This window comes from Hippoglossus stenolepis, chromosome 16 (genome assembly GCF_022539355.2).
Source record: "Hippoglossus stenolepis isolate QCI-W04-F060 chromosome 16, HSTE1.2, whole genome shotgun sequence".
Classification (NCBI taxonomy): Eukaryota; Metazoa; Chordata; class Actinopteri; order Pleuronectiformes; family Pleuronectidae; genus Hippoglossus; species Hippoglossus stenolepis.
In genome coordinates this window covers 1,272,766-1,288,254 of record NC_061498.1, presented here as the reverse complement: position 1 = coordinate 1,288,254, position 15,489 = coordinate 1,272,766, and the positions used below count along the sequence as shown (strand labels likewise).

The 15,489-nt window shown below is 43.3% G+C and overlaps 1 protein-coding gene across 1 annotated transcript in view; it reads right to left on the bottom strand.

The window, feature by feature from the left end:
• LOC118123591 (thyroid hormone receptor alpha) overlaps positions 1-15,489 on the bottom strand; it is a 70,260-nt gene that overhangs the window by 27,157 nt on the left and 27,614 nt on the right. Inside the window, exon 4 of the mRNA XM_035181082.2 lies at positions 33-242. Coding sequence (XP_035036973.1) covers positions 33-88 — 56 coding nt within the window. The 5' untranslated portion in view covers positions 89-242. The remainder of the gene's footprint in view (positions 1-32; positions 243-15,489) is intronic.

Here is a 15,489-nt window from a genome sequence, read left to right as displayed (position 1 = left end):
CATTCAGCCCACAAACAAACCCCCCGTCTCACCCTTTCTCGTCCCCCTCTGACGAGTTGCTATCCTGCTTGTTGGACATTGGCTCCATTCTGCCTCAGTACCGTCCAGCGGCCAATCACAGGACAATGAGGCGGACCCCAGCCTCGCCAGCCTGCTCAGCATTCGCCGCCGGCGCCTTCAATGGACACGTGAGAATCTAGGAGGAGCATGGTGGGCGGGACGTCGGAGGAAGCAATAAAAAGCTGGGGGGGAGAGAGAAGACACACACACACACACACACACACACACACAGTGTCATTAACAGTTATCCATAAAAACATTACATTACATTTTAAACACATGCATTTGTCCTGTCAATCATGCAGATTGACAGGAACCATGTCAACAGTCAGAGTTTGAACACATGATTTACTTCAGCTCTAAAAAAAACACATTCATTTCAGAGCTGCTTCTAATAATTATCTTCATTAACATTGAATCTGCAGATTATTTTACATATATACATTTAATTGATTAGTCTATAAAACATTCCTTTGTTTAAGGCTGATTAGTGGATTAACTGTAAATCAGTAGAAGAGTGATGGTATAAATTACAGTGATAATTTAGTTATTAGTCGTCTCATTCAATTTTAAAGCAAAAATGGTTTTAAAAAACCCATAAACCCATAAAAGCATCTTCTCAAATCAGAGGATTTGTTGCTTTTTAATGTCGATGAAGTGAAAACAATAATGTGAGTTTCATCCTTTGGGGAATTTTACAATATTTTGACATTTCATGAATTTTAAATTATTAATCAGAGAAGATTTGACAAATAATCTGTTGATTAATTAATAGTGACGACAATTTAATTGTTTTGTGACTGAGAGACGAATATGAATATGAATATGTTTAATTTCACCAAGTCCTGCTTAGTGATTTTAAACAGAGAAACAGATTTTTCTTGATAAATAACTTAAATGGTTTATATTGACTGATCCGTTTTAAAACGTGTTTCCATTTCCTGTTTGTGTTGTGACGCTGCTGCAGCCGGAGTCGGACCCGGATGGAACCGAGCCCGGCTGCACTTCTCCAGTCGAGACAGTAGATGGCACCAGAGTGTGAGAGATCAGACTCGAACCCTTGTGACACACTTCTCAACCAATAACAGCTCGTTTACACCGGAGCCGCACATGTACACAAGGAAAGGACAACAGGGGGATTTCTACTTGTGACCAAACACAATAAATATGACAGATAAATAAGACAATGCGGATTTTTCTAACGGTAAATATGTGTTTGAAATGTATCAGGTTATTGTTTCTGTCGTGCTCGTTATCGACATTCAGAAGAAACAGGGAAAGAATATAAGAAGATTTAACCTCAAATAGAAGAATGAGAATAAAACAGGGAAACATTTATATTGAAGTTTTCAGTTATATCCCAGAACCACATCTGGACTTAGGAGGTTTTTCTGTCTCGATATAATAATAATAATAATAATAATAATAATATAATAAGAACAACTGCATTCTGCTAAATATTCTATTAGTTTTAGCTGATAATTGTATAAGGGAGGAATCACCTTTCCTTAGACAAACAGATTAAACTGAAGATATAGAAACTAAAACGTTAGAAAAGGTGCAGAGGTAAAGATAACGAGTGTGATGAGAGCGACAGGTGAAGAGGTGCGACTACTTTCTGAAGCCAGTGTTTTATTATTCTCTGTTCAACTTCTGTTCGGGGATTATTGATGAAGTTTTGGAACAAAGAAAATACATATATGTTTTCTTAAAATGTTTAAATTGTTAAAAACAGACGTTTTGTTTCCTCTGCAATGTTCTTTACAGCAAACTATATAATATCTATAAATTCAGCATAGTTTGCTGCATGTTTATTGGACTATATGATGTATTTTTTTTAGATATTTGCATTTAAAATAATAACACACCTTCCAGCGTTAATGTGGAGGTAACGTGTAGTCAACAAAGTTTAACACTGAACTACACAGAGTACACAAACTACTCTGTGGAGTTCAGTGTTTAAATACCAATACTTCAGTTTGTGTTATGAAGTGTGTTGTGTTAACTCGATTCAGTTTCTACCTTTTTCAATTTGTAACTTCAATTTTTGCAAACTGAAATTAACAAAAAAATACAAATTGAATTTGCTGAAATAGGAAAACTACAAATCCTTCATGAGGCCATGAAATAGAATATAAAAATACTTTAGGTGAGGTATAGGAGGAGCTGAGAAACACACACGCACAGTTGGTGTAAACATCATATGGGCCAGTGTGCTGTCTGTTAACTACAGACAGATCAGTACATACACTCGGACATACTGTACCAGTCTGTGTGGAAACAGGACATTCAAGAGATTATATAAAAGTATTACAACACACACAAAAGCCTACTTACTTACTCGCTGTCTATTTAACCACCGCACACGCACACAAACACGCACACAAACACACCCACACCCGCACCCGCACGCACACACACACACACAAACGAACACGCACACACACACACACGCTGTAGTCTGTCTCTGAGTCGGAGGTTTGGACGACGTCCAAGCTGATTAGATGGAGAGAAAACACAGCGTGATCAAAGATGACCGTTAGTTTCAACCCTGCTCCTACAGCTCGGTTTTCCTCCAAATTGCCTTTTTCTCTCCCCCTCTCTCTACTTTCTCTCTCTCTACTTTCTCTCTACTTTCTCTCACTCTCACAATTTCCCCATAAGCACCATTAGTGCAGAGAGAAACCAGGAGGACACACAAAAGGACGAGTAGGAGACAGAATTGGATCTGTAACACAGCGTGAACATGTTCTCGTTCACAACACAAGGACGGTCGCTGCTTCTCCAACAACCAACACTCGAAGGCACAAAAAGCCCCAAATCATGAATCTGCACATTTCACACAGATCTACATCAAAGTATTTTACACCTCAAGCTCTTTCTCCAGCTTTAATTCATATCACGTCTGAATGTCCGAGATTCAAACTTCCATTTTCCATAAAAAAGATTCTCGTACATGCACAGTGAACTTAAGACTTCCTACTTGAACCTGACACACATTTCAAATAATGAAGTTGAAGTCTGCTGCTGCAGCTGCGTCTCCTCCGGACAACACGAGGTGGTTAGCAGAGCAGCAGCTGACATTTGGAAACCTCACAGTTCAGGGAGTGCATGTCAACTATGGGAGATAGGACCTGTGATAGGACTGGAGCACTGTACACAGCCCATATTAGCTGATGTGAATCCAGCTGAGCTAAGTAACGTAGCCGCACATCCATCACCGCAGGAGATCTGTGGATCTGACAGATCAGGCGCCGGGCGGCGGGGGGGGGGCAGGACTTAGTGAGTCAAGGAAAACAATTAGGATGTTCTGGGCTTAGATGATCGTATCAGTGCAAGAAGTTAACGACCGGTGAGAAGTTCCAGAGAGACTGTCTCACCGGACCTGGGTCACACAGTGCATGTAAATCAGCAGGTAAATATACCGTGCACGTGTGAGATGTTCTGAGAAGAGATGGATCTGAGGGAGAACACTAAGCAGGACTGATCCTCACTCAAACGTCTGTTTTCAGATCAGATCATCAATAAGCATTTGAGTTTGACTTCACTTCCTTTTACAACCTGGTTTAGAGACATTCCGAGTTGGGAACCATTCCAAATCTAAAAATGTCCTCAGGATCAATGTTGACACAATCACTCCTAAGTCAACGTTCCACGAGAGCCAGTTCTGGACCTTTCACCAGAGTCACAGCAGTTTGGTATCTGCTGCTCACATTACACTCTGCTTTCAAAGTAATGATAAAACATTCATGTACTTATATTTGATCGAATGAGAAATAGAAACTGAGTCATTTGTCATGTTTTATTCTCCTGGCTGTGTTTGTCTCGGGAGTCGGTGGAGAACTCACATTTATCAGGACACAACGTCTCTCAGGTGAATTTGCTGAATGTGTAAATCGGTGACTGTTTGCTAACAAGTGTGTGTACAGCTCCCCCCCCCCCCACTCCACGGGGGCCAGGAACCTGTCGGGTGTGAGCATCAGAGTTCAGACTTAATCCTGGAAACCACAACAATCCAGCACCTGACACAGTTTAACGTTTCAGTGAATCATGCTGGCTGATGATTTATGGATGTTTACCAGTTGAAGTTAGATATCCAGGAGGAGGAAGAGGATTCCAGACTTACAGTATCTACATGACGTCAGTTTCTCAGCATTAAGAGACAAGCGAAGGGAACGCAGTGTAAAGCCCAGACGGTCCAGACAGAGAAGGTCACAGTAAAGTGTTTCAAGGTCATCGTGGAAATATTCCAGCTGCCAACTCTTTATACCGGAGCCGTCATCTCCCCCTGCTCCGTCCTCACCTGATGGAATTACCACAAATTAAGAGTTCCTCCTTCTGCCAAACCCTACATGTGTTGAAACGGTTTACTTCACATTCATATTTCAAACTGACACAGAAGTGGAAAGTTCCAAATCCACGTCCTCCCTCCTCAGTTCAGCCTCGGTTCCTCGGTTCCTCTCTTCCTCCGTCTCTCTCTCTCCTCTTTCTTTCTGCCCTCGTTCTCTCCAGCCTCCATTTCTCTCTGAGGCGGAGGCGTCCTGTCGTCCTGCGCTCCCTCTTCCCTCGCTTCACGTTTCAGTCTTTTATTTACAGTAATCATCTGCTCTGTGTGCTCATTGTGTTCCCCGCTCTCATTGACTATGTATGGCTGCTGTTTTTCTGCCAGACTTTAATTACCGACCGACGGGACAGAGAGTGTGTGTGTGTGTGTGTAAATGTGTGGGTGCACACATTTATCATATACGAGTGCAGTTTTGTGGCATTGTGTCTGCACACAAGTGTGTTTTCACTAATGAGTTTGCACGCACACGCACACAAATCCCTCTGGTTTGCATGTTTGTGTGTGTGCACGTTACAGGGCATCTCAGCGTACACGTGTGTGTGTGTGTGTGTGTGTATACACGTTACAGGGCATCTCAGCGTCCAACTGTGTGTGTGATTGCATCAATTCAAATATCTCTATGTACATCAAGTATTTTAGGTTTGACTGAGGTAGAAAAGTTTGTGTATTAATAAAAAACAAAATGTGCGATGGACATCACGGCGCTGCATGGGCGGTGCACGCTGCAGGCTGTCGTCTGATTGGCTGTTCTGCTGCTGATGGTAACGCTCCAAGAGAACCCAACGTTAACAGAGGATCCAGGTCAGTTTCATGACGTCCAACTAGACACCAGCTGTTCTAATGCACCGGAGTCACGTGACAGTATCATCTGCATGTGGAGGGAAACGTTACGTCAGCTGGTGACTGGACATTTCACTCCTGAAGCGTCTCAAAGCAGAACCAGTGACTCCACTACAGACGGTTGATTGCTGCACCAGCTGAACTGAAGTGAACACAGTTTATTGAATTACTGGATTTTATCTGACAAAGAGGGAGAAAGAGTTTCCCTGTGATGCTCTGAAGCAGAACCAGGATCAGCAGAAGACGCCATCAAGTGACTTCACATGTGAGAGTAGGTGTTAAGTTGGCTTTTAAGCCGACACTTATCAGTGTGAGGAAACACACGCAGGCTGTTCCCGGGCCTGGACCCTGATGCTAATCTGAGACGTCCGGACGCAGTCTACTCCGCCCATCAGCTCGTCCACAGATTAAAAGAATATAAGAATATCTCAGACTGAAGCTGCAGCTTTACAGAGAAACTTCAGACGATTTACATCCTCGATTCACTGAAGTGTGACTTCCTAGAGCTGCAGACGTTAGGTTCAACACACACGGTGCGTTCAGTCGTTTTTCTATTAATCATTTGGTCTATAAAATGTTTTGTGTCCGACCAACGCTCCATGAATCAAAGCTTCATTTACACCGGGAGAGAAAGTGGTGGATTCTGCATTTGACGTTGTTCTTGCTGACCAAGACATTTTGGATTTTAATTGTTCACAAAGCAAATGATTTACGATCAAAGCAAAAGGTTTAAACGATCGAATCTTTGTATTTCATGTCTCTTCTGCTTCAGAGGCTGAGAAATGAAAACCCTCAGATCACGAGTGACGGTTTTCAAACACTTCAAATTAAGAGGCAGATTTTATTCGGCATCTTGAGTCAACGATCATATAAAGACGAAAACAAACCATTTTCTTTCAAGTTCAAATTGGAAAATTAAAATGATTCATTTCCATTTTGTTTAACGATGTTAACGAGCTCACGTTCACACTGAGACAAACATAAAAGCAGAGAGTGACCTTGTGAGATCAGAGCTCGTCTCCCCCTCCCTGTCTCATCCTCCTCGTCCCCCCCCTCAGTCAGGGTGAGGGCAGCCAAGAATGTGGGCCATGGCTGACCTTCCCTCCGCCTCTCCTCCCTGTTTATATGCAGAGCGACTGCACCCCCCCCCCATCCCTGCGTCCACTGTTGATGTTACTCCTCCAGCAGAAGCTGCTGCAGCTGCATGATTGACCCGTCTGCTGGAAACATGCAGGAACTGAGGAGGGTTGATAACGAGTTATGATTCTAATTAATTCAACCGCATCGCTTTAATGTAATTTCTTCATTTTAACCTGGTTTTCTCTTCTGCTCCATGTTGAGCTTCTTCAGCATCAGGCCGGTGACACTGTGTTAAGATGAAATGATGGTTGTACTTTGTGATTTGTACGAGTTGAGAGATGTAAACATGTTTTTATGTCGTGGCCCTGATGAGAGAAAACACTTTTCACTCGTGAAGAAAGAACCTGAGTCGCTGGGAACAGTTCAATGTCACTTCCTGTTTCTGTTCCTTTCTCCAACATCGATGAAATGTTGTTGTGTTCAAGTTGTTGTGTTTTGTGAAATCTATTTATGTTTTCTAGTATTTTATGTTTCATTACAAGTTGTTTTTCTAAAATGTGTTTTCTTAAAAATCTTGTGTTTTGTGAAATGTGTTTACAAAGGCTTTGTTTCCTAAGGATGTCGCAGTGTGTGAAATGTTTTATCTAAACACAAAATCTGAAATATCAAATTAAAAACATGTTAAAAATCCAAGACAAATTTGTTTGATGTTTTGATTTCATGCACAGTCAAAATGTGGGCGGTCTTTAGTCTCAAAGTGGAGCAGCTACTGGAGCTGAGATCCTGTCACAACTTCCACAACACCTGCTGCTGCTGCTGCTATCAAATGATTCTTCATGCCGTCGTGCTCCTGCCTCCTCACATCTTCTGTGAAGCATCTCAGGCAGAACCGTCTTCCTGCTGAGGATAAACTGCTGCGTGACCCTGAGGACACGGCGCCGGTGGAGGTGCTGGATAGAAGCTGCGACTGCTCTGTTATTGGACGGACTTAATAACCTCCCGCCCGGCCTTCCTCCCCCTGACCTCCTCTTCCTCTTCTAATCCTTTCCTTATATATATGACCTGTAATTCCTCGCTCAGCTCCTCGCCAATCCAATCTCATATATATCTGATGTTATCACTTTAAGTCATTCTGGAAATGCACTGAATCCTGCCGCCTGACACCGTCCTTCTCTCCCTCATTTTATTTCTCCTTCCCACTGTCGGCGTCTTAATCTCCCCCCCCCCCCGCCGTCTATAGGTAGAAAACCATTCAGTGAGAACATCTTACTTCAGCTGCAGCTACAGGTGAATCCTTCCACAACATGTGAGACTAAAACTGAATAATGGTTTTCTTTACCATCAATCTGTCAGGGACTAACCTGACATTTACATTTACGTGATTTATATTTGCATGTTAACTAGTGTGGCGTTGTCCCTTTAAAATAAATAAAGATTAATATCAGGTTGTTAAATCTGAGAGCAAAGATTCAGGACGTCTCTTCAGGAATCCGAGCGCTGCAGCGCGGCTACGTGAGGATTCTGGTTCCTCAAATTAAAGCTTTGACTCAACACCAGGACTCTACAGTATGAAGACGTGCATCTTCTGCTCCTGCTAATAATTCACAATAAAAGCAAAGGAATGGATTCTGTCACCAGAGAAGATGGAGAGCTTTCCTGCAAGTGTCTATGTTTGTGACAGATAGACGTGGAAACTGTGGTGAAAGATCATTTTCACTGTCACTTCAAGATCCCGACTCTAAAAGAGCAGCGCCGCTCGCGCTCGCCTCTCACAGACGGCGCTGACGCTCTAATCTGAGAACATGGGCACGAGAAGCACGACGTTCCGGGACACACGACTCTGCACAAAGGCTGCGACACACACTTGTGTACTGCTGTTGCACATGATTGTAAAATATGTTTATACAGCCATCAGTATCTCAAACCGATTATACTGGCCTCTCACAATAAAACTCACAAAGACGCCCGAGTCTTTTCCTCCAGCTTCAGAGTCCGAGTCAGTGCTCGAGTCTGAGATCAGCTTCAGCTTTGACGACATTAACCTTCAATCTGCTGAACGATTCAAATCTGCAGAGACAGAAAAGCGTGAGCTGGCGTTTCCCACCGAGCTCAACGTCCAGCAGCACTTGACTACGGAGGCCGGCCCAGCGTGAAGTCAGGAGAACGGCTGTGAAGGTCTCTCTCTCTGTGAGCGGGGGGGTTGTAAATAAACAGCTAAACTGCAGGACGTCGTCATTTCCACTGTTATGACGGAAACATTAATCACCGTGGACACCAAGATGCTTCAGAATTAGAATATGTCCTGCTTCTCTGTGAAGGGACAAAATTACCAACAGGAAATAGATATAAAGGAGAAAGATGTAATGAAGTGTATTTACTCAAGTACTCTACTTGAAGTACAATTTGAAGGTATTGGAACTTACTTATTACGTGATATTTTCTGTTGTGTGCCACTTTAAACCTCTACTCCACTATAAGTACATGATAAGTACTTTATACTTCATTTACCTGACATGGACAAGCTGCTTTGACCTAAGGTTGGGAACCACAATCTGAATCAGGCTCTGGTTCCTACTGGACTGAATCAGAACGTGCACTTCAATGACTCAGCGCTTTACTAAACCATAACTTCACACCTGAGGCCGTCGCACGTGTGTGGGCGCAGAGCAAATATCACAGGTCGAAGTTAAACAAAGGTGAAGCGTCGCTGCGAGTTGCCACGTGATCGTTTCAGAGAATGTTTACGTGAATTTAATTGCCGACACCGGAATGTTCAGCAAAAGTTTGAAAAGGATTCAATCACAAAGAGAGAAACACCACAAAGTTACTGAAGCACAGATAGAAGTGAGAGAGCAGCTCTGATTCATACAGTCTCCAGATGTTATGGATCCTTCCCACTCGTGTTCACATCTCATTTGCACATCCAGCTGTCAACACAACCAGATGTTTTCCCTGTTCTTCATCATAAATTAATTGTTTTAACAAATGTCAATATTCCTCTTTATCAGTGTGTTTCTGTCGCTGCTGATCTGTGAGCTTCAGTTTCCCAATTTATCAATCAAGCTCATTTTTAATGTGGGGACCTGACTCCCAGTCAATGTGCACCTCCCACAGTATATTAAAAAAACAAATCAATTAAATGAAATCAATTCTGAGGAGCACTTGAGACGGGAGCCAGTAAATTATGATTGATAAATACTACAGCACCTGGAGCCACTCGGGTTTGTGAGTGACGCTGAATCTCTCGTCTCTGACTGGGCTGTAAATGAGATTCGTTTTTCTTTCTGAATTGTTATTGTGGATTAAAACTCAGCATAATTGGAAATAAGATGCCATTCAGGCTGATAAAGACAAACAAGCTGCAATATGCTGTATAGGAATTATTTCCCAGGAGATTTAAATGTGAGATATGAAAAGACTTTGTTCTAAGACTAAAGAGAAAATGCAATAAAACCGAGTTAATTGTGAAAGATCACTGAGCTTCGTCAAATTTAAAGTTTCTTGCAGTTGTTTGTCATAATTTAGAAGTTACGAGTAACTTAGAAGCATGAGCTGCTTTCAGACGGGCATCGAACTCTTCATAATCCTGAGAGGGGCTGAACACATCGGACTGGGACGTTCTCCGGAGCTTCTCCTGCAGAGACCTTCTTCTCTCCATCGGCTTCACAGGCTGAGAAATGACTTTGTGTGAACGTTGGTCATTCTGAAAACCAGTGGCTCGTTTGTATTCAGCGTCTTAATGGTTCATTTAAACAATAATAAAGCTCAGAGTTACATCCCAGTGAGTCGTGCTGCTACCAGCCTAGACTGCTGAGGGAACTCCCATCATGCACTGCAGCACTTCTCTCTCTCTATACGCTTTCTGGAGATGGGAACAAATAGATGTGTCCATTCTATATGTTTGTGTGTGTGTGTGTGTGTGTGTGTTTAGCACAGCATGTATCATGTTTATGTCTATTTATTGCTCTGATTGAGAGCAGCAGTAGACCCGTATGTCATATATAAGGACACTGGATGGGGGAGACATGTGACACTGCAGGAATCAGCAGCCAGAAGATTGACTACTAATCAACCCTGAACAGCTGCATATAAAGGAGGCGTCTCCACGGGAACAGGCGAGGGCGGGTGCAGAGAGACGTGAACCATATCACATGCAGACCCATCGATCTAAATCTGCTTCTCGGGATAACGACCGAGTTTCTCCTGTAGAGCGAACAGCGAGGAGCAGGAAAGTGTTTGAGTCTCTGCAGCACGTCCTGCTCCCACGGAGGAAATCACATCCACGAGAAACGACTTCTCCTGACGTCTTGTCTGCCGAATGGAGAGAATCTGTCAAACTATATCAGGTCTGTCACAGATGACGAGCTCAAAAACATGGACGTGTGAAAAATGTAAAATGTCATAGAAAATGTGAAATGTGGGAGGAATGAGAGGGGGGGGGGGATCGACCAGCAACGATAACTGGTCGTCTTTCTACAGACGTCCTCCAGAACAAAAGGAGCAGCTGCCACTTCACTGTCACGTCCGATTTGTCGAAACTACGATAAAACACCACATCGCCTTTCCAGTCGTAAATCTGAAAAACTGTAGCAGCTCAAAGTCAGCAGCATTTTGTGAGTCATGTTAAAGTCGTAGGAACTTGATTTTCTGATTAAGCGACAGCCCCTAGCAGACAAATTTTGTTTTCCCAGAGTTGCCAACTCTGCCGAGCACAGTTTCAGATTTCCACACTAATATTGCTCGTTTACAAAAGGAGCAAAAACCACAAGTTATGTAAGAAGTTGCTCGTCTTATAGTGAGAGCTCGAGAACAAAAAGCTTTCAATCAGTTTTGCTTCTTTCATTTAACAATAGGAGATAATACGATATCAGACCCTTCAGCCTCGTGGCAGCAGGATCCTGACGTAAAGCTTTCAAACGATCTCACAAACTTTGAATTTCTCTCTAAATGCTTCTCTGCAGCCCCAGCTCCCATCTACAGATTTAACACTTCTCTACATACGTGTTTAACTGCCATGAAAAAGGAGTAACTCCTACACTGCAACCTGCAGCAGAGCAGTAAAACCCAAAACCTGCAGGTTGATCTCAGGCTGCATATGGCACACAGCCTGGGCCAGGAGAAGTGCCCTGGTTGCAGACTGCAGCTGATGTATTTACTGTATAGCGGAGCCTCTATATGAGGACAGCTGACGGCATGGCCCGGATCATGCTGACATACCGAAACGAAGGCTGCCAAGGACTTTATGTCCCTCCACGTCTCAATCAATGCTCCTGCAGGCGAGCCAAGGGACAGACGATAGGAAAAAGGACATGTTAGAAAGGCTTGTTTTGAAACCCGAGAGGGACAGCGTGGACGTCAGAGACACTGAGGGACGAGAAGCAGACTCGTAACGAGAAAGTGACAGAGAGAGGGAGGACAGAGGGAGGAGAGGCAGGTGAGGGAGAAGGAAGCGAACACAGGTAACAGCAATACAGAAAAGAACAGAATGTGATCTGGCCTGGTTGCGTGTCACATGTGTGACAGGTGCTGCTCATCCTCTGAACCACGACACCTCTCAGCACATTCCTCGAACTCAGACGACCTTTAACGTGTGGAACAACCTCCTCAAGCGTCTTCTTATATGAACTGAATGTGTTTACACAGAACATAACTCGGAGCGTATGGCCGAGAGTTCCCTCAAGTTCTACATTCTTATCCAACATGGGTGTTTACACCTTAGAGGCCAGGTGCGACGCCTGCCTGCTTCTCCCTTTGGAGCCGGATTAAAACGCGTCTCATCCACGAGGTCGTGTGACTGATGAAATACTTCATTGTTCGCTGTAATCGATTCCACGGCGATCGAGGAGCCATTTGTGTGCAGATTCTCTGGAGTTCATGTCTGAAAACGTCTAACTGTGTATTTATCCTGCAGGCTGTGCTGCTGATATCCGATCCAGGGATAAAAGAAAAGCTGATAAGGATTCACAGTTCGATAGCGTGTAGCTGCATCAACACTATTGATTGGCTCCTGTCAGTGTTTTCATAAACAGCGATGCAGTTACTCTCCCAGCGAACGGAGAGAAAAGCAATTTTCCATAAAAGCAGGAGAGGTATTTGTGTTGTGTGGTTCCCGTGCAGCACGTTGTCCAGGTTCCATCTCAAAGTGTTTTCTCTCATCATTTACATTTTATTATCCAACCCCGGTTTTGTCTCTGCATAACATTTTGTCCCCGTTGTTTTTCCCTTTGCCTTGAAGTGAGATATTTTTATCTGTTGTTCTTTTAAATCTCATAGCTATGAATTAATAATGAGCTTCCTTTACGTGCAAAACAATGGATGTTATGTGCTGATATATGAGACACGAGCTGAGCAGGTCACTTCCTCCCTTCGTGTATAAGATGTTCATTAGATTATTAAACCGTTTCAGACACATTGTTATATTGTCTGTGTGAAATCAAATATTTGATAAAAAAGCTATTAATTGCAACTTTGTGAGTTATTTACTGATGAAATATATAAAAATGTAAATAAAGAAAGACAGAAAGTTCAAGATCAAGATTTAAAGCTTCTATTCAAAGTGGCAGAATCTATTTGCTCTTGTGGAATTGTCTCAAACGAAGGAGGTGAAATTGAATCCGCGCTCCAGAGAGTTTGACTGTAGTTAAAATATGACTTTGACCAGTAACGATCAGTCGTGACAGGTCCGACCTTTGAGAAGATGGAGAGTCCGAATACGAGGAAACCTCTGACGCCTGGACGCATAACTGCAGAACACGTTCAACTGAGACTTTGTGGACGGACTTGAAAAAGGCTTTTCATTCATTATCCCCACGCAACCTGCTGGAGCTTGAGCAGGAGGAGAGGGGAAGCGGAGCCGACACAGACCGATCCACTTAGACTCAGCACTGATCAGTGTCACTCCCAGGAAATCTACTTGGATTCAAAGCTGTGAGACGATAAAACATGAAAAGCTCCAGAGAGAGGCAGGTACTTTTTACAGGCTCGGTACCAACAATAATAAACCTCAAACTAAAAGTGAAGGATCACGAGAAGTGACGGAAACATCTGAATTCAGCTAAATCCACAGAAAACCTGTCGCGTGATGTTTGGAACAACCTTCCTCTCAAGTAACTTTAAAAAGTGCACCAGGGTACTTTGGAGAATTGGTGCAATAAACTATTCATGGCTGTATCTTTAAAGGCATCATCACTTTACATTAAAATCATAAAGTTTCATTAATTAATCACAATAAGAAATGTTAGATTCTATAATTCCAATTCCACGATAAAATATAAACTATTCTGAATGCTATCGTGCCGGTGCCATAACGCTGAACATACTTCAGGAACATACTTGATTTTTGCATTATGCATGGAACAATTACACGAGAATGAAGCGACAGATGTTGACAAACCCAGCTCCTGTTTGCGATGGTCCACCGGTCAAGTGAACACAACCCGCCCACGCTTTCATTTTTCACAGACGCACACAGCTTCCACTCACTGACCTACTGTATTTTAACACAAAGTGAGACGGTGCGTGTTTGAAACGGTCGAACGAGAACGAGGGGAAAAACCTGCCGTTAAACAAAACCTGTTTCAAACTGCTCCTCGTGCCTCTTGGAGGTAGATTCATTATGAACTTAGTGTACATTATAAACTACAGTGAAATAAACTGTAGAGACGCAGCAGTGAGTTGAAGCTGAATACAAAAACCAGTTTGAAAGCTCATCAACGTTTCCCAGTGGTTTCATTCTTTGAGGATTTTAAAACTCTGCAAAGTTCTAAAGGATAAATATGAATTCTTTGTTGTTGCTATCGAGGCATGAAGGCTCTGGCTGGTATGTGCCCTCGCATGTGACTGGCCGACCCGCTGGGTTACCGCCTGGTAGACGTGTGCGATAAAAGAGCTAAAGCACAGATTAACTTTTTGCCACCCTGTTCACCAGCCCTTCAAAAGAATGACTGAGGGAGTTTGACTCTTTAGTGCCACTGACCCAAGGCTCGGTGAAGTTGATGCAACGTTTAAAAGTGAAGGTCGGAACCAGAGAAAGAATCTTCTGCTACGTTCCGAATATGTGAAAGACAAAGTCTGGAAGAAACTCCAGAGAAACTCCAGAGAAACTCCAGAGAAACTCCAGAGGAACTCCAGAGGAACTCAGAACCCAGCTGTTCACGTCTGAAAACAGCTTTAATGTTACGGGGACATTTTGTTCCCATAAGGAAAACAAGTCCCAACAGTGTGACTGTGTTTAAACAGATTTAATTCTGCACTATAACATGAGTAATGTTACACACACACGCACACAGAAACACACACACACACACACACACACACACAGCAGGATTGCAGCAATAGTCTCAGAGAGCCCATGGAGGAGTCATTCAATGCTCCAGTATCATGCACCTGTACACACACACACAGACACACACACACCCACACACCTATGCATCAATACATGTGAACACAAACACTTTCAACAAACTACTTTTAAATGACTGGTCCACACACAGACACACAGACACACAGACACACAGACACACACACGCACACACACACGGCAGCGATCTGATTGGCTGACGCAGGCCCTGCGTTCTGTACATTACGGCGTATCTGAGTCACAGGTGGGGGAGGCAGGCTGTATATTGCCGTGGCAACACGAACCAGAGGGCGGGGACAAGTTATGGTGCTGCGATGTGAGGAGACTTTCAATGACGCCGAGGCTGGTACATGCATGTGACTGGAGGACTGTGGGAGGGATGCAGAGGACAGAGGGTGTCTGAGGTGAGGCTCGTCCTCTGTGCCCCCCCACCAGCTCGCTCCATGTCCCACCATCTTTCTTTACATGCTCTCCTCCTCCCTTCTCACAGAAAGGGACAGTGTGTGACTTGCAGACTCCAGGTAATCCTCATAACAAGGATATTACACGTTTTAAATGACGGGACCTTTTCCTGTTGACTTTATTGAGCCGTATTTTTAAAATGAGGCAGTAAAAAAAAAAAAACCTATTACAGAAATGTTGAAATACATTTAAGGGATGTTCTAAAAAATAAAATCTTCACGGCAGGTGGCCGTAAATTTGGGAAATGACTTTTCAGTAGAGTCGTTACGTCGAATCTTTACACTTTTTGATTGCAACATTTACACGTCACTCAGTCGAGGCTTCGTCAAGCTCCGAACTTTTT